The 21,260-nt window shown below is 42.1% G+C and overlaps 1 protein-coding gene across 1 annotated transcript; it reads left to right on the forward strand.

The window, feature by feature from the left end:
• Positions 1 to 761: 761 nt before the first annotated feature.
• CCKAR (cholecystokinin A receptor) lies at positions 762 to 7,170 on the forward strand. The gene is made up of 5 exons (XM_080588877.1): positions 762 to 1,167; positions 1,941 to 2,192; positions 4,146 to 4,407; positions 5,879 to 6,006; positions 6,639 to 7,170. Exons 1-5 carry the CDS (start codon positions 1,047 to 1,049, stop codon positions 7,160 to 7,162), a joined length of 1,287 nt encoding a protein of 428 aa, XP_080445003.1. The 5' UTR covers positions 762 to 1,046; the 3' UTR covers positions 7,163 to 7,170.
• The last annotated feature ends 14,090 nt before the right edge of the window (positions 7,171 to 21,260 follow it).

Genomic DNA, 21,260 nt, shown 5'->3' on the forward strand with positions numbered 1-21,260 from the left:
TCTCTCTCTCTCTCTCTTTTCTCCTCCCCATAAACAAGTTGTATCCTGGAAGTCAAAAGCCCAGGACTTTGTGCAACACCAGAGAGGGTGGTGTTTATGTATTCACAAAGCAGAACCCAGAAGAAAGGGCTTCTTTTAAGCAGTCAAGATTGCTGCATTTTCGCTAATGCATAACTAATGTGCAATACTTTATCAGTTCATCAGGTTTACAAGTCATATACAAGTCTTTGCACTGAAAAATTGTCTAGGCTTCTGCTTGTATGACCCAACAATCCTAGTGGCATACTTTTCATAAGGCTTGATCCAGGAACACTGAAATTTGTGAGGTTTTTCTGCGGCTTTACTGGGTTTTGGATCAGGCACATACAGAGCTTTGGTATGAAGTTAGCACTTCATTAAATGAGCTAGAAGTAGCAGCTCTTTTTTTCCTGAGTCAATTACATACCCAGTCTTCAGTTTGCTCTGAAAAATGTGAAGAAAGCAATCACTTTCATGTAAGGCGTGCAAAATCTTCTTGATGTTTTTCCCTTCTGAGCCTTTTTATTCAGCTCCTCTGGCCATTTCAAATGTTGTTGGTTGAGAGACAGATTTATCACTCTCATCTCTCACTGGTTGTGATTTATTGGCTGTGGAACAGCAGCATCCCTCTGAGAAATATTGCAGAGATGTGAACAGAAGCAACCTTGCAAGGGGTTAACGCTGTAATCTTTTTCTGGTCTGTTTATAATCCCAACAGTAGGCCAGTAGCAGAAGAGGGTGGATCTAAAAAAGTACAGGAGGGGATGTGTGCTTATGTGCATATGTGTGAATTGTGTCTGTGTGCATGCCCTGCTCTGCTAAACTGCCTCGCATGCCACTGACATAAATCTGTTTTCAGCCTGACCAGGGTGTTCCTGACGGATGGTTAAAGAGCTTACTTCTAGCACTGCCTCTCTGGTATTCCTCCTGAAGACTTCATTCAGAAAGATATTGTTTACTGAAAGAATGGGCAGATAGTTACAAGCCAGCCCTCTTCTTCCTAGAAGCTAACCTGTGGATCCTGAAGGATGGAAGTAGTTGAAGCGAGCTTGCTTGAGAACGGCACCAATATCACTGCTTTCCTGTGTGATATCCTCTTGGAAAATGACACTTTTTTCTGTGTGGATGATCCGCCTTATTCTTCTAGAGGTATGTATAGAAAGTAAATCTTGTGGGCAGTTTTAATTCTAGCTGGAAGATAGAGAAACAGCCACATGAGGCTTTTGGGGGAGGAGGGAGGTGCAAAATCAACTAACTGCTGGTAAGTTAGGATGGGAAACAGGCAGGAAAGAATATAGTGTGGTTTTAGTATGGTTTAGTATGGTTTTCCGAGGTAAACCTCCAACCGGAACAAAATTCAGATAGAATGGAAAACTGACAGTAGAAATATTGGGTACAAAATGTAAACGGCTCTAGTAAGGACGTGGAGAAACACAATTTTGACTCTTTGAGCAGTTCCATAGCAATGGAGTTATCTGATCTGATAGTGTGTATGAAAGTGATTAAATATGAAATTATAACACCGTGAGGCTAGAAAAAAAATCATCCATGTATTAAAATGTTTTTGATTGCTGTATCATTTCTTACTTTTGCATAAAGGAGGGATTTCCATGGTGATTGGGCAGTGCACATAAAGTACTTTGAGCAAAACGTGCTTTTCAGAAGTTGTATTTAATTCTCTAGGAGCACGCTGTATTGCGTGTGTCCCATTTTAATGTTATGCAACTCAGGTAGATCAAAATAAATTTAAGAGTTTCAGAACTTCTGCAGTTTTTATATTGATGTAAAGACATAAACCTCAGCAAAACTAGAAACTGGCAGGCTTTTGAAAGGCTTTACCTTCTGATTAAAGAATGAATCATATAATAGCCATCTATGGTCTGTATACTTCATACCTGATTTTTCACTGTGACAATTTTCAGATTTGCACCAGATAATCCGGATTCTGCTGTACTGTTTGATATTTCTGCTCAGTGTTTTGGGGAACATTCTGGTAATCACAGTGCTGATACGAAACAAACGGATGAGAACAGTCACTAACACGTTTCTGCTGTCACTGGCTGTCAGCGACCTGATGCTCTGCCTCTTCTGCATGCCATTCACTCTCATTCCCAACCTGCTGAAAGATTTTATTTTTGGGAGTGCTGTTTGCAAAACTGCCACTTATTTCATGGGTAAGTCTTGGAAGTTTATACTTATTTTGAAGATAAACTAGCGAGATATGTGTGAGAAGGCCATTAAAGACCAGCAAATCGCTGTTTCCACCTGCCATTGAACATTTACCAAAATCACCAAGAAATGACTTTGTAGGGCAAACCTTCATGGTTCTGGTTTCCTCAGCATGATCCAGCAAAACACAGAGGTACCCACTGAATTTTAACTACACAGAGAAGCGTTTTACAGGACTGGGTTAGGTGAGAAGTGTTTTGCATGACCAAGCTGTAACGAGGAACCTGGCACGTCTGCTTGCTTACCCATCACTGGCAGAGCTATTTGCAGTATCCGGATCAGCCATCAGAAATGACAGGGCTGTACAATCTCACTGAGGGCATGTTTTGCCCACAGACTTTTTGTAGCAGCTATACATGAAAAGGAAAAAAAAAAAAAGTCCAAAGCAGGTACCCTCTGCAGAGCTGGAAGTCAGAGCAAGGGCTTTTTAAGAGCAGAGCAGGCCTGATCAGAGCTCAACAGGCGACCACAAAATGCAGACTGTGCAGATGCAGGTCTTGCAGACTGACTTTAGGAAGTAACGCTTCTGTCGCTTTGCTGTGCCCCCTCTGGTTGTGAAGGTCAACCCAGGAGTTTCAAAATGTTTGTGCTATGTATGTCTGTGTAAATGACTTTGTCACAGTTCCAACACTTCTTGTGGGTTTCCCTTTTTCTTAAAAAAAAAAAAAAAGAAAAGAAAGAAAGAAAAGAAAAAAGAAAAAGAGAACATTATGTAAAGTTTTTGCTACCTTAGAAGACCTCCAGCTACAGAAAGTCAGGTTTGCCTTTAACCTGCGCCCTTGAGAACTTTGATGTAATGTGAAAGTACACACCTAAAGTGGGAATGGGAAACCAACATCTTTTTGTAGATAAAACCAGAAAAGCTAAAGGCCGTGTTTAAACAACTATAATGAATTGCTGCCATAAATACCATAAAAATTACCAAAGCATTGTCATCTTTCTTTTATTTCACATTGTGTAGATTTATAAAAAAGCAAACAGTGAAATATTTCTGAACACGCACATTTTAATTATGAAAGTGTTTTATTTTAAGAATCATAATGTGAATGTTTCCCATTAGCAATTCAGATTAAGAAGTCTCTGTTGACAGATAGACGCTAATATTGATTCTACCAACTATGCTCTTAATTTTTAGTTTTAAGATGCAGGACAACTAGTGTGAAATTACAGATAATTTGTGTAAAGTAAACTAATATTCTGGTATTGTCCCTTTATATTTTGACTGACACTGAAGCATTCCTAATAATTGTTACATGGAAGTTCATTCAATGAAATAAAAAATTGTGACAAAGTTAAGCAAAAATGTTTATAATTTTTCAGTGATAAACTGGGACACCTCAGTGACAGAAATGCAGATCACTGCATTGTATTTTATAACAAATGAACAGGAGAAATTAAGGCTCTTTGAGGACAAAGATTCAGCTTTATGACTTCATTTCTTCTGCTTTTTTAACTCTATTAGCATTTATTTTTTAAATAAAATTGGTAACATTTAATTCTGTTAAATGAGGAAATCAGATCACCGATCAAGCCAGACACATAAAAAAATAAAATAGACTAGTGACTATGAACATTCGTGCTAAAATAGTAACTAACAGCATAATCCGCTGTTTCAGACACTTGTTTGAAATGAAGTGCTATTACTGTAGTGTATAAATCACAGTAGTAAAGAGAAGAGTTAGAAAGAAAAGTGTCTTCTTTCCCTGTTATCAGAATTTTGTGGGGTTGTTGTGTTGTTTTTTTTTCAAATGACTCTTTTCTCTTGGACCTGTAGAGTCAGAGAAGTGTATATTTATATATTTTTTCTCCATGCATGTAGAAAGTTAGCAAGATTATTTGAAAATAACAAGATTGTTTAAAAGAAGAAAACAACCTTTTTCTTTATTTCATACATACAGGTATCTCTGTAAGTGTATCTACATTCAACCTGGTTGCCATCTCTCTGGAGAGATACAGTGCCATTTGCAAGCCTCTACAGTCCAGGGTCTGGCAGACCAAATCTCACGCCTTGAAAGTGATTGCTGCTACCTGGTGTGTTTCCTTTACTATCATGTCACCATACCCAGTTTACAGCAAACTGGTACCTTTTACCAAGTATAACAACAGCACAGCAAACATGTGTCGGCTCCTTTGGCCAAGTGATGTCATTCAGCAGTCCTGGTAAGATATAACTGACTGTTTGCAAATGCATAATTATCTAGTGGAAAACGGGATTTCATGGTAGCATTAAGCTTATTGAAAATCAAGTATTAACCTTCAGCAAATATTTACACCTCTATCATGCTTATTTTAAAAAGTTTAAAAAAAAAATCTCATTTTTAAGCTGCTTACATTTTGACTCTTGCATGACTTTTGCTTCCACTCATTTAAGTGTAAACTTAATTAAACAGTATTTTCAGAGAAATCCATGATTAATCTTAGAAAAACACATACAAGCGCCCTTCCGTGTGCTGCCTTGGACATTATTTTGTTTGTCTGAGGGTCCTCTGAAGCAGAGAGGTAGAATATGAAAACTCAGAGAGTTTGCAAATACCCTTCTCGAGAACTCAGCCTTTTGGTCACTCGTAGAGAACAGGGACAGAAAAGTGAGGGGGGAGACAGTGCCCCAAGTCCTACCTAGGCAGAGTGAGTAAATAGTAGCACTACCAAGCAGCAGGCATTTAGGCATTGTGTCCTTGCACGATGACTGAACTCCTTAACTGGCAGTGAGAAGAAGAAAGATTTATTTATTTTTTTCTTGGCTCCTGACGGTCAGTTGGAACTGGGAACCAGATTACAGTACGCACCACTCCAGCATGGCGTACCCCCACAGTAAAGTTGCGTTTAAGTTTTCAGTAGTCTCAGGAATTCGCCAGTATGAGCGCAGGTCGGGGGGAAGGTCGCAGGGCGAACTTCCCTTCTGCACGGCACCCTTGCAGACTCTCAGGTGTGCAGAGGAGTTTGCACCCAAGCCCCAGCGAGCAGGAGAGATGTGGGATCTTGAGGTGTTTAAACAGAATGATTTCCCCAACTAGTATTCATGTCACAGAAGCTGCCTTTGATGAAGTCAGAACCCGACGGGCAACCGAGCAAAAGGCGCTCCCGGCACAGAAGGGGCTCTGCAAGGCCCCAGGGCTGCGAGCCCTGGCAGTGGCTGCTCTGTCCCTCCTGCGTGTGCCGCAGCCCACGGCCAGGAGACACGCGCACACCGAACCTCACTCTGGTAGTGACAGCCAGGACCGGGGGCTCCATCGAGGGTCAGTAGCTACCCAACGTGGCTTCTGCAAGGCAGCTTTTGCACCATTCAAAGCAGCAAGGCATCCAACACTGGTCTGGTTACGGCAGGGAGCCCTGTGTGGGCAGAGAGCCCGTCTCCTCCGAGGCACCCACCTCCCCGGGGCCACGGGAGGCAGGATGATGGGTGTTTTGCAGCCATGAGAGCCTTGCTCCTGCTGAGCTTTTCTGGTGGAACAGGGAGGAGGAGAAGTTGAAAGCTTCCGATTTCCAGGGCTGTCAAAATCAAACCTCGTATCAGGTTGAATCTTGAAATCTTGAAATCCCCCCTCCCAAGATTCTCATAAGGAGACAAAATATTTTTTTCTTTTGTGGTTTGCACTATTCCCTGGTCACTGCCTGTCTTTCGATTCCTCAGGTACACTTTCCTGCTACTCATACTCTTTCTTATACCTGGGATTATAATGATGGTTGCGTATGGCCTAATTTCTTTGGAACTGTACAGAGGAATAAAATTTGATGCCAGCCAGAGAAAATCTTCAAGAGGTAACAACACATTTAGGTTATTTCTTTAAGTTAGAGCTTAAGATGTGAGCAGTTAACTTGAGGCTACTATAAGGAAAAATTTCTACTTGCAAATGTTGTTATAGTGACCATATGGCTATGGTCATGAAGATGTCAGACTCATTTATTTGTTGATGGAAGTAATTCCATTACTCTCTAGCCAATAATTCTTCACGTATGGCTTGTTTGAAAAAACACCAGGTGGGATGCTTTAAATTCCTAACTGTTATAGATACATCAAGGTGTTTTTTGTTTTGTTTTGTTCTGTTTTCTGGCTATGGATTAGGACCATTTCCATCAATAAATACCATTAAAAAATTTTAAATTAAGGTAGAAGCATAGAAACTTGAAAACTATTTTGAGTACATACTTGAGCAGTGTTCTCACTTCTTTTGCATCAATTTGTGTAGAGTTAAAATGTGAGAATATTGGGGGATAGAGGACACAGAGCAGCCAATATATGACCGACACAAAATTAGGACAGTGCTTTCTTTGAAGCAGTTGTTCAGCCATAAATTATGTATTTAGACTTGGATTCCACCCTTCTTTTTGTATGTTGAAACATTGGTCAGAAATGTTCTGCCATCTAATTAAGTGCTACTTTATGTGTACAGAAAGGAAAATAAGTACCAGCAGCGCCAAATACGAGGATGGGGACGGATGCTACCTGCAAAAATCCAAAAGGAAAAGGAAAGTGCCATTGCAACAGCTCTCTGCTCTGAGCAACAGCAAAATAGACAGGGCGAGAAGCAGCAGCTCTTCTGCCAACTTGATGGCCAAGAAACTCGTCATCCGCATGTTGATGGTGATAGTGATTTTGTTTTTCCTTTGCTGGACTCCCATCTTCAGTGTAAATGCCTGGCGCGCCTTTGACACCACCTCAGCAGACCTGCATCTCTCGGGAGCTCCCATCTCCTTTATTCACTTGTTGTCCTACACTTCTGCCTGCGTGAACCCTATCATATATTGCTTCATGAACAAGCGTTTCCGCATGGGCTTTCTAGCCACTTTCACCTGCTGCGCTAAGCAAAAGCCTCCTGCAATAAAAGATGTTGGCGATGAAGAGGAGGGGAAGACAACACGGGCTTCGCTCTCCAAATGTTCTTACACACACATGAACGTACCTGCACCCCCGTGAGCTGCATCGGAAGAGGCTGCAAGTGCCCTGCAGAAATTCAGGTGGTTATCGTCTGGTGTGGGAAAGTGACTGTGGCATCAGCTGAACATGATTTAGTTCTGAGGTAATGAAACACTTCAGCTGACAGTAAATGTGGTGAGAATTGAAATGAATGCTAACCCTCTCCGAGCTTTATATCACTTTCCTTTCAAAAGTACAAAGGAGAAAGAGGGCTCTTTGAAGATAAGGGACTTTATACAAAGCCTTAAAAGGTGGTCATAAATTTATTTGTCATAAATTCTCCTGTAAAAAAACTGGCGTCCTTAACATCAACAGTTTAGCTCCGTTTTCAGCTGCAGTTCTGAGTATCTCTTAAAATTTCCAAGATGCTAGTGGATTCTCCTCAAACATAAATACATGTATTACAGTGTTTACTTCAATATCTCTGCCTTATAATCAAAATCTTTCAGTTACATTTGTAGCATATTTTTTCACATTGTTTCAGCTGAACTAATACGTGTTGAGATCATTCTGCTGTCACAGTCAATTAAAAGAATTTTGGTGTGGGGAGAATGGGCTTGTCCATGTGAAAATAATGCTTTTATGTAAAATAATTTCATCCTTTTTTTTTTAAATAAAATGAAAATAAATATTGATGACTTTAAGTGTGTATGGAATGCATTCTTCACCTCGGCAATAACCTACTATAAATTTAGATCATTTAATGTATTTTCCGTTTAAATAAAAACAAAACAAAAAAAAGTAGAACAAGCACAAAGAAGCAGCTTTCTTCCCTGCAGCTGCAAGCACCCATGCATGCAAGGGGCAGGATCTGAGATGGACCCCAAAGGCTGACATGGAAATTGTCACACTGGGAAGCAGAGGGATACAGGCAAAGGGATGCGCATACAAAAGACATGGCACTTAAGACCTGTAACAATGCCCATGGTAATAACACATTTCGCAAATATATTCGCAGTCACTCCTATCGCAGTACTACACACATGAAAATAAAAGCCGCTAGAAAAGCAGAAAGAGCACAAAAAATGAGCACAGACTGACAGACTTTATCACAAAGTGTACTTTCTTCCTAAACTTTGGAACTAATTTCCCCAACTATACATATATGTAAACAGACTCAACACAGAAAAATCTTCGAATGATGTAATTACTGCTGCTTTGCTGAGCAAGGAATTCAGTCTCTTTACTGTGTGGTGTATGGGCGAGTGTGGGTGTTCAGATAATGCACTTTGCTCTATGGGGTAGGCAGGAAAAGTTATATAATTCATTTTGTTTTGTGAAAATATCCCATCGGAGATGCTTCAATCTTCTGGCTGAGTCAATATCATTTAAGTAGATTTGTTATTAGACAGAGATTAAAATTAAGCACTGCATGGAATGTAGATGTGGATATTAAATATAACCACTGTCAAGGTTTTAATCAGAAAAATCTGATCTCTTTACAGGATGATTTTAAATTGGAAATGTAGTTTGAGTTCCAAGCACCCAGAGCCACGTTCTGCACTCAGTTATTGGCCGAAGTGGCTTACCCATATAACTTAGTACACAACTTTAGCTATTAGGTGTTTTTTTTTTGCATCCAGCTTGCCCACAGACAGGAAATTAAAATAAAATTCTAAACAGTATTTATGCAAAATCCATAGAAACAATGTTCTGCCTGCCATGTTAATAAAACAGCGCTGTTCTTGGAACTGTGCTGAGACTACCGACATCTATCTGACCTTTTGCAAACCACCGAATTAAATTATGGGATTTAGTTCATAACAATGAAATGAAATGAAAAGTTTACTTCACCTAAGGCTGCACGAGGAAACCCTCTACCAACCTGTCCTGCCTATCGAAACTGAAGGAACAAACGCAGCAGCTTTTGGATTTATGTGGAACTACGAGAGGAGAAAAAAAATATTTAAAAAATATTTTATACCATTTGAACTTCTGGCTTTATTACAGGACATAGTTTTAAAAGTTATTTACATAAGAAAAATCACGTTTTAGTGATACACTGGACGTGAGTATTGCTGTCTATGTGCTGTATACACAGACGGCCTCCTTCACGCTTCTGTATCCACTTTAAAGAGCAATTTCTTTTTTGCAGGAGTAATCTTTCCAGTACCTTTAGAGCCTGTTGAGCAGTACGTGCACCGCTCACCCACTCCCACTGACTCAGTCCGAGGACAGTGGTTTCGGATGAGAGGCAAAAGACATTTTTGGCAATGCCATAATCAGGCCACAGGTCCCCTGCAGCCTCCAGCACCTGTGGCTGAGAGGAGCAGGGTCTCTGATGGATGCCCCACTCGTCGCTGTCAGGGAACACAATTTGGAGGTGATGACAGAGGCAGGTAGGGGAAGATCCCGATGGAGTGACGGTCAGGAGGCAGGCAGGGAAAGGTCAGAAGCTTGCCAGAAAGGACACGTTTCCATTTGCCCAAGGCTGGCTCTGTGCACGTGTCGCCCTTCCCCTCGATTGCCCCCTGTGCACTTTTTTTGTATCAGCTCTTTGACCTAGCTCCCGAAGTCATGAGCCTTCAGCCAGATCCTGGAGCAGGAGCAGGAATTAAGTTTTTAAATAAAATATTGCAATCCAGCCATTTTGTCATCTTCTGCCTGGTCTCCTAGAACAGAAGACTTCAGGATCTTTGCAACGTGCATGCATCTTTGTGGCATTTTCCCTGGCTCTGAAAGGTGTCATTTCTTACCTGGAGAGTCGTGGAGTTCTCCCAGTCCCTTTAATTCAGATTAAACATGTCGTTTCCTTATTTTAGCATCATTAACTTTTAGGGTTTGGAGGGAGAAATCTTACCATAACACCTTACTTTGATGATCGGCTGCAAAGGTATCAAAAGGCAAGCTCTTTCCCAGATGTGGCACACAAATTGGAAAGCAAGAGATCCAAACAATATATTTCAGATGTAGAATGCCCATTAGTCTCTTAAGCCTTCTTCTTCTTCCCCTTTCTCCCAGGTTTCTCATCCTTTTATCTTTCTGTTACCTCTTCCAGCTGCATGTCACCATTTTTTTCTGTACCTTTCCCAGTCTCTAGGCTACTTTCCCCCACAAAGTGCTAGATCTTTTTTTCCCCTTTGACAGGTTTATTTCCCTCCCCAGATTTATTTCCCAGAAAGCACTCTCGGCTTCATTTCTCCCCTCGCCTCAGGCTGACGGACTCCCGAAGCACATCGTGCCGAGCACCTCTCCCTCCCACGACTGCGGCGTCCCCGCGCAGCCATCCTGCAGCCACTTCCCACAACCCTACGTGTGCTCCCACATCGTCTCTCTTGAGTACCAGATCCCTGCATGCTCCCACAGCAGCATATCCTCGTTCTGAAAACAAAAATTTGACACTAAAATAATATCCAAATCCTCCTTTGCTACTTCTGTCATTATCCTTGCAACCTGTGTAATAATGTGGATATAAAAAGGCAGGTGCCTAAAAATACAGCACTTAGTGGGGGGCAAATTACGAGTGTATTTCACTGTTGCTCAGGCCAAATAGAGGTCTGTATGCTCTGAATTAAAACCAATACGCAGGTATCGAGCTGCAGCTACTGGAGGTTAACATCCCTGTCACACGAGTTGTGGCCCCTTTTCTGATGTTGCTGCTTTTGGGCATCGCGGTGCCTCCTGCTCCTCCATCCCTGCTGCCCCAGAGCCTGGGAGAGCACAGCCCACAGTCATGCACCACGGTTTATCATGGCCCTTTTACAGCTTGGAATAGGTTATTTCAGGCAGGACCAGAGAAATAGACAAATGTTCACATGGATTTTAGCAGCATTTGACACTATTTCCCTTAAAAGCAGGAGCTTGCACAGCCCACACTCACAAATGCACTTGGGCAGAAGGCAGACCTGCAGATCGCTGCCTTTCACGGGACCTCTTGGTTAGAGGATGCCAGGAAAATGTGGATGAACAACCGTGTGTCAGTGTTCTGAATTCAAGGTACTCTGCTATCAAACCTTGCTATGTGTATGCAGAGAAGAATGTGGTGGACATGTGCTGGCTGTGATCAAGCCCTCTTGCAACCTCATGACTGCTATGGTGAATACAGTTTTTAATGCTTTTCCTCAGGAAGCGTTCCTCTTGCAAGTATTTGTTTAGGTGCTGAGATAATTTTAATAGCTACTCATCCCCTTTATTTTCTCAGATGCCCATTTTTCCACAGCTGATGCTTTTTTGTACAAATCGAGGTGCACAGAATTTCATCAGCCTTCAGGACTAGACTTACTTCCTCTTCCACTTCTCAGGACTTTAGTAAATATGACTTTTTTTTTTTCCTCAGTCTAAATTGAATGGATGGTGAGCTAAACTTATGGTTCCTGACGGCAAAACATGCCTGTTCTCTAGAGGAGAAAGAAAGATCAAAATGAATGGCTTTGACTAGGGATTATATGAAAAGAGAGCCTTTTTATTACAGCACCTTTTGATTTCAGCATCACAGACAGGGTAGTAGAGAGTATTTAAAAAGCTCTCTCTCTCTCTTTTTTTTTTTTTTTTAACAAAGTATCTATTTCTCTCCTTTAAAATATGACACAGAACAATGAAATCACTCCCCTGCTGTGTCAGCAGTGTAACTCCTAATGTCACATTTCTGACATACAGGTCAGCAATTTGCTCACCCTCTGACCACGGTTTTCCTCTCCATTTTTCTGTATGTGTTATTCATTTCTGTTAAACAGCTCAAGCTTTTTATGCACAATCCATCCCTGACCCCAGCAGCCTCCACATCATAGCAACGTGTGCCTTAAAGTGGTTTATTAGAAGGCCCATTTCTAGCACTACGTTTTTATTTTTCCTCCTGCAGTGCTCATTAGGCTACCTTAGGTACCTACCAAAGGAGAAAAATGCAAAGGAAATGTTCTTGAATTGTAAAGTTCTTACTTTGCTTGCCTAATGGCAAATCATCCCTGCTTGGAGTTATTTATCTGGATCTCTAGAGATAATTATGGCACAAAGAGTTTTCTTTGTCTCATGCCCCCAGTTGTGTAAGAAAAGCACCAATTTTGAGCTGGTGAGGTGCCAGTTGTCCACTGTACTGAGAGACGAGAAGAAATCATCTTCATTATCATCAGCAGGTAGCAAACATCAAGTAGGAATCATCACCTACGGGGCAAACGCTATTTAATTGATTTCCTGCTATTTTGGCAGTTACTAATTGTTTTTAAAAATCTCCTGCTAGAATGAAGAAATGCTACTTATGCTGTTTGATTTGAAATGGTGAATGGAGCCCAGCATAGCTCCTGTGAACGTCCTCCAAACACTGGGGTCACAAAACAAGCGTGATGGGCAGCCAGGAACCCCAAACCATAGGAAAGGTGAGGGGCTGCTCATGCTGCTAGCTCGCTTTCAGAGCCAGGAGTTTTTTAAAAACGCACAGTGTCTCCAGTCCTTGTTCTGAGACTATTTAGCGACTGCTGAGGGGCCTAGCTCACGGCCAAGCAAAGGATGACACACTGAGCTGAGCCCACAGGGACATTGCAATGAACATCACCCAGGGAAATGACAATACCCAGGGGAAAACTCCTCCGCCAGCTGGGAACGCTGTGTTTGCTTGTACAGAAAGGTGGACTCGCAGGATGGTTGAGGCTGGCAGGGCCCTCAGGGTCCACCCGCCCCAGCCCCTGCTCACGCAGGGCCACCCAGCGCAGGCTGCCCAGGCCCACGTCCAGGCGGCCTCCGAAGGTCTCCAAGGAGGAGGCCCCACGGCCTCTGGGCAGCCTGTGCCAGGGCTCCGTCACCCGCACGGCACAGAAGTGCTGCCCGGTGATCAGATGGAGCCTCCTGTCTGACAGTTTGTGACCATCGCCCCTTGTGCCATCACTGGGTACCACTGGAAGGAGCCTGGCTCTGTCCTCTTTGCACCCTCCCTTCAGGTGTATCAATACACTTTGATGAGATCCCCCTGAGCTTCCTATTCTCCAGGCTGAACAGTCCCAGCTCTCTCAGCCTTTCCTCACAGGAGAGGTGCTCCTGTCCCTTGATCAACTCAGTGGCCCTCTGCTGGATGCTTTCCATGTCCCCCTTGTACTGGGGGCCCAGAGCTGGACCCAGCACTCCAGGTGCGGCCTCAGCAGTGCTGAGTAGAGGGGAAGGATCACCTCTCCTGACCTGCTGGCGATACTTTGCCTAATACAGCCAAAAATACTGTTAGCCTTCTTAGGAGCTTACAAACCTGCCGTGGGACTTCCCACACCTGACCTCTTCAGCATGTCACTGCTAAGCCGAAGGCAGGTGGGGAGTAACCAGAGCTGCTTCCTTTCTCTGAACCTGGCTCAAAATTCAGCCCACAGCCCTGTGCTCGCATTTACCACGACTGACTTGCTGTCTTTATGACAGGGCACAAGGACAGCAGCCTTCCCCCCCCTTCCCTTTCACACTCCACGTGTGCTAGGTCCACTGTAACACGCTGCTGATTGCCCACCGAGGGGGCTGAGGAACCCGCTGCCCCCCTGCAGACAGGGCTCTGGGCTCGTGGAGGGTCAGGGCTGGAAGGGAGCTGCAGGAAAAAAATAGCGAGTTTTCGGCTATTAAAAGGGGTTTTCACACTGGGTTTTTAGCAAGAAGAAAGCTCGTCTAATATCAAAGCCCTTGCTGGGGTTGCAGATCTAGGAAAAGGATCCAGAAAACAGACCCGGTGCCCTTGTGTTTATTCAGAAAAGAAACCTGTTTAAATAGTGTCAACCAGCTGAAGCAAAACAATACAGGCCAGGGGAGACTGTCAGGCAGAACTCTGTGTTCCCTGGTATTTTTCAAGCCTTTTTTTTCCCTTTTTGTATTTATTTCTTTGCTTTTTGCAAGCAGTGGAAAGTAAAAGCTGGTGGAAATTCAAAGACCATTTATTGAAAGGCAGGGTTCTTCACGAGACACCCAGTGTTTGCTGACATGCCCCATAACTTCTCTGCTGCACCGGTTTGTCAAATATTTATTGAAACCTGGACAGACTTTCTCTGCTGTGTGCTGGAGCCGAGGTACACAAGGCTCCAACCCCAGGGGCTGCAAAGTGCATGCCGGGGCTGAAAGCACTCATTTGCAGCAAGGATAAAAAGGGAGATTTGAGAAGACAGCAACTGGCCGACAGAAGGAGAGAGCAGCAAGCCAGACGCCCCAGGCCAGGGGACAGGCACAGCACCACCAGCAAGCACAGCGTGACTTATTGCTCCTGTACCAGTCAGGCACCTCTCATTTAAGCAATTTAAGTAATATTGTCTCAGCTTTGCTGTGTTCTAGTCTAGCTGATGGTCTTAGAAAATAAAGTGCTGTGGTACTCTGCCTGAAACACCTATAGCTAAAAAAACACTGTGCATCCATACTGCACATCCCATCTCATGCACCAGCCAATGCAGACCTCACTCCTGCTACCAAAAAGAACCCCCCCCCCCCAAAAAAAAAAAATAGAAAAACCACCAAAGAAACACTCAGAAGAACCCTGTGGTGCTCACATTTATTGGCCAGCAGTAACTGAAGCAGGCTACTAGTCACTGGCACCCTGTAAATGAGCTCAAAAAGAACAGCTCTCCGCGAGGAGAGGCTAGGTATTCCTCCTCCTGCCCGACCTCCAGCGTTTTGCTGGAGCTCCCTTTCTCTGCAGTGCTGCCGTGCCCCCGTGCTGACGACTGACAGTCTGTTGTACGTCTCCTTGCTACCAGTTGGCTTCGCTAGATAATAATTTCCAAATCCACTTGTTTGCTTATAGACTACAGTGCCGTGTACATTCAATTACTCTGCTAACTCCACCAAGAGCAGCATGTTTTTAAATTAATATAAACTTACCAAAATGCAATTTTATAACTGATTCATGTTGCGTCTGCACTTCCTCCAAATTTAGTTTGAATAATGTTTTCTAATCTACTACTACACAAAACAAACTGAGGGACTTTGATATTATTTCCATATGCCTCTGGACTCAAATGCAGCCATCTGCGCAACTTCAGACTCTGCTGCAGAGCCAAGAATTATTATTTACTTACATTTGTCCTTGGTCCTCTCTGAAGGAACATATTTGTGCAAGTGCTTTTGAGTGCTTTCCTGTGTCTGTGGGATCTCTCCACCTGTGTGATCAGCTATCTTAGATAGCAGGCAGAAGGGCTTTGAAAAAGGGACTGGACCTGTAAAGGATACATTTTTGCTTACTTAGAAACACTTTTTTTTTTTTTAACCGCAAAGTTTCATATCTGGCTTGAGGTCCCTTGGCTTTGTTTCAAAGCTTTAACACGAACTCTTTGCCCTTTTATAACCAACCTCTACTTTTGGATTTATTTTTTTTCTCCATGTGCAGCGCATCGGATCTAATGCTCTCACCCACAGCTCTCTCACAAAGCTGCTCCCAGCAATTTTGCCTGGATATTTCCAGAAAATTAAAGCAATTGCTCCTGATGCATTTTGGTGAACCTCACAAAACTCTAAGACCCATTTTGCTAACATTTCAGGATTTCCATGCCTTCTCTAACAGGCTACCTTTCTGAAACATTGGAACATTTTGCACATTTGTTTCCTTGCATTTTGGCCTTTCAGTTCTCTCCATGGTGTGAAGCGAGACGTGAAAACTCATCTACCTCTTCTGCAGTCACCTACCAACAACACTACAAATAACAGCAGACAGATTTACTTTCACCCACCACAACACATTTGATAGCATGTTTGATATATATGATAGCATATATATTTATATATGAAAGGGAGGCAGAGGTTTATAGCCAGCAGGGCAAGACCGGATTAAAATTTTTGGCATCTGATGTAGTAGAAGCAGCACTTTCAGATCACTGAACTAGTAAATAAATTGTATCTGCACTTAAATAAGAGGGAATTAGTTGAAAATGCAGACATGTAACTGTCATTTGGCCTGGCGAGTAGATGAGATAGTTTGTGCCTGCAACAGAAATCTTCAGAAATGGATAAATCTTGCAAGAAATGTTCTAAATAAAAATGCAGTATACTTGAGGGGGTGCTGCTGACTTGGAAACCCTGCATGCTTCAAGAGCTAGTTCTGCTTCAAGTCCTGCCTGGGATCAGTCCCATCCAGTCCTGCTTGTGCCCAAACAGCAGCTGCTGCAAGCGATCTGGGGCTGACATCTGCAGGTTCTGTTGTCGTCAGCGAGAGCTTTGTCTGGGTAAGGACATCACAATAAAGCAAATTTTGTCTCCTCTCTGGGTATCTGAGAGGAGATTGTGTATTAACTTTCAAGCATTTGTTCCCACTGGTCATAAATGCATCAGTCCAGAGCCCTACTCAGGCGTGTCCCGTGGGACTTCTAATTCTGAGCCCAAACACCCATTGATGAAAGGACCGGGAGGGCACTGAAGCTGAGAGTGGCCTTAGCCTTGAGCTGAGCTTTGAATGGAGAGATGCAGGACTCTATTTTTTCAGGTTATTTACAGCAGGTAGAACAGCTTTTGTGTTGTAGTAAGGTGCTGGAGGGTTTGTATTATCTAAGAAAACACTTCTTCCCTCAGTTTCCTAATTCATTTAAATTTTAGCTCTGCCTCTACGCTGAGAATCCTGCATCTCTCCATTCAAGTAAGACCATCTCAGTTGGTCTTACAAAGATAGCAGGTAGAAAACCAGCACGTTATCGACATATTCCTGATCAAACAGCAGCCAGGGGGGTTCTGGGCAGCAGCTAGAGTTTGAAGTGCAGGAGCACTTTACAAGTCAACTTCAGCTGGGAAATCAGGTGAAATGAGAGTTCATCAGGAAGTTTCCTATTTAACCACCTAATCAAAAACTTTTTGATGGAGATTTTCTTTTTCTCCCAAGGGAAAAACCTTCTCTAGTCCGAAACAGAATTTGTGGTTTAAGAGGAGGGAGAATCAGGTTCTTCCTGATCCCGCTTCAGAAAAAGGACTTAAAACTCAGTTTGCTCCGTTCCAGAGATGGACCCACTAAAGGGTCACCTGGAACACAGACTTTACAACCTTGCTGGTCTGAGGTTTTAATCAATGCCTATGAACTGTTCTTAATTTGGAAAAAAAAAAAAAAAAAAAGCAGGGATTTTTTTTTTTAGATGATAAATCCCCACAGCAACAATTATTGTACTTCAGCGGGATACAAGAGCTGGACTTGCATCCCAACTTTCCATACAAAGTATGCAGAGCAGACCTGCTTCTTTTTCAACCCAGTTTCAGATACTACTTGCCCTATGGGGCCCAGTAAAGCACATCAAATTGGTTAAGATTAGGTAAACTGAAGATGATCTCAATTTGGAGGGCACATGCCTGAGTTTTCCCAGTAGACACCTGGTACATCACTTGGTGCTTTATACCTGAGCTTCTCGACTCTTTACACATGGCAATTAATGAATTGCTAGAGAACAACAGATTTTCAGTTCTGCTAGTGTCCAACAGCTTATTACATTGTTATTATCAATTCTTACTACTATCTGTTAAATTATTTTATTTTCCCATATTTTTCACTATTTGTCTTTAAAATAAAGTGTTTTGTAAATTCTGAGCATCCAGATGACACCTTAGCTGATACCGGCAGAGGGGTTTCATTTGTCATCATTCATCTGTTTGAACCAACACCATTGCTGGCCAGTGGGGGAAAAAAAAAAAGCCAAAGTACTGCCCTTGCCTATAGGAGAGGTAACTCTCAGACTTTACTGGCTGCATCCACTACACTCGGTCCCTTATGACTCACGTAACTCCTATCAGCCCTGAAATTTCCAGCAATCTGGTTTAAAAACTTGTGTTCCCATCTGCTTCTACCTCTCTCCTTCCTTTTTACGTAACAACTCGCCACCACTTACGTTTCACTGAGGTCTAAACTCATTGCTTCAGCCCACATGTGGGGCCTGGCCGAATGTCCGTAAGTCCTTTGCGTCAGGACAACAATAATTGCATTGGGACCGTGAATTTTCTGCACCAGACTCATGGAAAATGATTTGGATTGAACTTGTCATACTTTTACAGAGCTCATTTCACAAGCTCACTAGCATTTAGACATTCTAAAAGGAGAGGAACACTTTCACAGATACATAAATGATGTATTAATTGAAAAAACAGGATAAACATCAACGTTGTTGGTGTTCACTTGAATACGACTAGCTGCAAAGAAATTGCTTGTTAAAACAGGATGAAAGGGCAAGTGAAAGAAAGTTAGATTGTAATATAAGATGGAACAGATTCATAAACTGTTCTCAGGTCCCAGCAGATGAAAGGCACAACACTACCCATATTTCCTAACTTTCCTCAAGATAGCTGGAGGAACCAGCTGCAAAGAGATAATATTGACATACAATTTTTAAAAGCTATGACTGCTGAAATACTTACATTTTCTTTTTGCTGTGAAAATAATCACATACAGGTACTAAGTCAGTCTAATGTACTGCTTTGCCATCATAACTTTCTGTGAGAGGATATTTTTGTTTTCTAATTTAACACATTTATATTGATAGCTGATCCATTTACCTATAAGCTGACAGTAAAAAGTTGTGCAAAAGGATCATTTTATCAAAAATTATCATCACAAGCTCAATATTTCAAAGAAGTCCAGGACATAAAGACAACCAGTTCATAACTTTTAAGATTAAACCCATTTTGTTCAGGACAGCTTGGATAAAGATCAAAGTATCTGAAGGCAGAAATACAAAACAACACAAAGTCCCACCACATTTTTGCTCTGAACAGCACAAAATTGTTCTTATCTTGAAAACTGAGCCATTTGTCAGAAAGTGCACATATATTTGAAAGCTTAAACAGTCACCTCTTGGATTTTTCCTCCCCAAATAAGGAAACAAACTATCCTTATCACACTTACCTTTATGTTAAATAAAGAATAAACCATTTTTTTGGACCATGCTGTTTGATTTACAGATCTATTACATCTCTAAGGTAAAACTGCTCGCCCAAAAAATGATTTAGAAGTCTAAAACTTCTGAATGTGCAAAATTGGCAAGTCGACCCCAACACCAGCCTCACGCACTGAGCTCATCACTTCAGGCAGAGCCCAAACTCCAGATGGCTCCTCAAAGCCAGGCACGCAGTAAAAGCAGTATGAGTGGCAAAAGAGTGATGGTCGGAGCAGATACATGGCCACACGAAGGTTAGCCCACGTCAGGCCCCTCAGAAATTATTTAATCAGCCTGGAACACTATTCAAAAATTTGTTATTGCTCAGCTGCACAGCACAGAAACAAGGCATTCATTTGGAAAAAGGATAAACCAAACTCCTACTCGATCAAGTTGCCTCCTTTGTCAATACAAGATTTAATTCTTTTTCTAGATTTAAAAAAAAATGGTTTTGTATGGTATTCTGCTCTGTATTACAGCATACTGTTTAGACTGTAGCACCTGTGCTTAACCACAATTCTTATTCTCAATCTTGCAAAAAAGAATCCATAGAATTACGTTAAAATGTTAGAAATCCTTCTTGAAAATACTTGCTTTCAAAAGCAAAACACAGAAACAATTTATCAGAACCAAGATGAACACATTTTAAAAAAATTCAGACATTTTTCTAGCCTAAGGATTTCTTTCATGAAAAAAAAAAAATATATATATATATATACACACCTGAGTCTCACACATTTTTGACATTTCCCATTTACGTTCTTTAAGGCAGCAAATTCGGTCACCATGAACCCTCTACCTACTCTCTTCCAGTTTCTACAAATACAAATTGCTGGCAATGGGAGCCAAAATGGGATTTGAAGCACACCTAGCTGAGAACAAATAGAAAAAGTACAACTATGGAAAAAGACAACATTTAAGATGTTATAGTTACAAGTTACTGGGGATGACAGGTGACAGGGGAAGCTAGCAAGCTAACAAACGAACCATTTATGTTTTGGGGGATTTTTATGTGTTGCACGGGACACATTTATGCAAGTAAAGAAATAGAGTTCATGCTGAACTAAACTGTGCAACCACATGCACACTGAAGTATCATGCAAAGTTATTTGGAATACAACAACAACAAAGGTTTGAAGCCACTGCTGTCATATTTGCCACGTGCTGTGAATACACCCATGTGGATCTCAGCATCTTTTTAGCACTTGCCATTTCAGAGCACAGCTACCTTGGCTGGATTAGCTCTGAGCAGATTATATACAATTATATCAAAATTAAGAAGAAACACTCAAACACATCAACTCACTAAAACAAAAAGTCACTGGGCTCCAAACAGAATTGAACACAGATTTCAATATCCAATAGATCCAATTGTTTGCGGCCACTTGGCTGTTAAAACAGACAATCCCCTGGCAGAAAACGTGCTATGTATAGGTCTGTGCGTCCATCCCTAATACAGTTGTTGAAATTATGAAGTTCTTGAGACCCTGATGATAGGGTCTGCATGGCTGGGTTTAACAAAACCCTTCCTTCTTTCAGCATGGCCAGTGGATTACAGCTTATTGTGAAAGTCTTAATGCACCGACACAGCGATGCACGAATGAATGCAGCTGCCATCGTTTACATGATGAGGGCCTCATGCCAAGTGACTCATGAGAAGCTACACTATAAATTAAGAGAGGGAGGAAGGTGGGGAAGGCACTTGAATGACACAAAGTCCCACCCTTCCTGTGGAACACAGCAGGGGGGATTCGTAGAGGCAGAAAGCAGCAATTTCCCAGTGGACAAATCACGCAACGGAACAGAAGTATTTTAGTTAAAAGCAGAGAAAACGTAAGGATTTAATGAACATAGATGAGAGGGCACTATGACAGCAAATGCAACTAAAAGATGGAGAATGATAAGCAAAGAATTTTTAAATTCACGGCAAGATTCACAGGCACCCTTGTACGGATCCAACTCACGCATCACCTTCAGATCCTGCAGATCATTAAGGGCACCTCTCATTTTCATTCGATATACCTATAAGCAGCTTAAAAAACAAATTAACATTTCTTCCTCCCCTATAGCACAGGAGTAGAAACAGCAGAGAGATGGCAGACGTAATCTCCGAAGCCATAGTTCACCTTACTTTCATCACTGACTCATTTCTCCTAAATTATGCAGCAAAATTTGCACCTTCTGAGAAGAACTGCAAACTAATTAAGGAGCTGGAAAAGTACACAGGGAACACAAGAGAACTGAGACTAAAATGCAAAGGCAATAAATAGTGAACGGAAAAGAATACAGCAAACTTTTAACCATCCTTTTCCATACTT

Source organism: Anser brachyrhynchus (genome assembly GCF_964034855.1).
Source record: "Anser brachyrhynchus genome assembly, chromosome: 4".
NCBI classification, from domain to species: Eukaryota; Metazoa; Chordata; class Aves; order Anseriformes; family Anatidae; genus Anser; species Anser brachyrhynchus.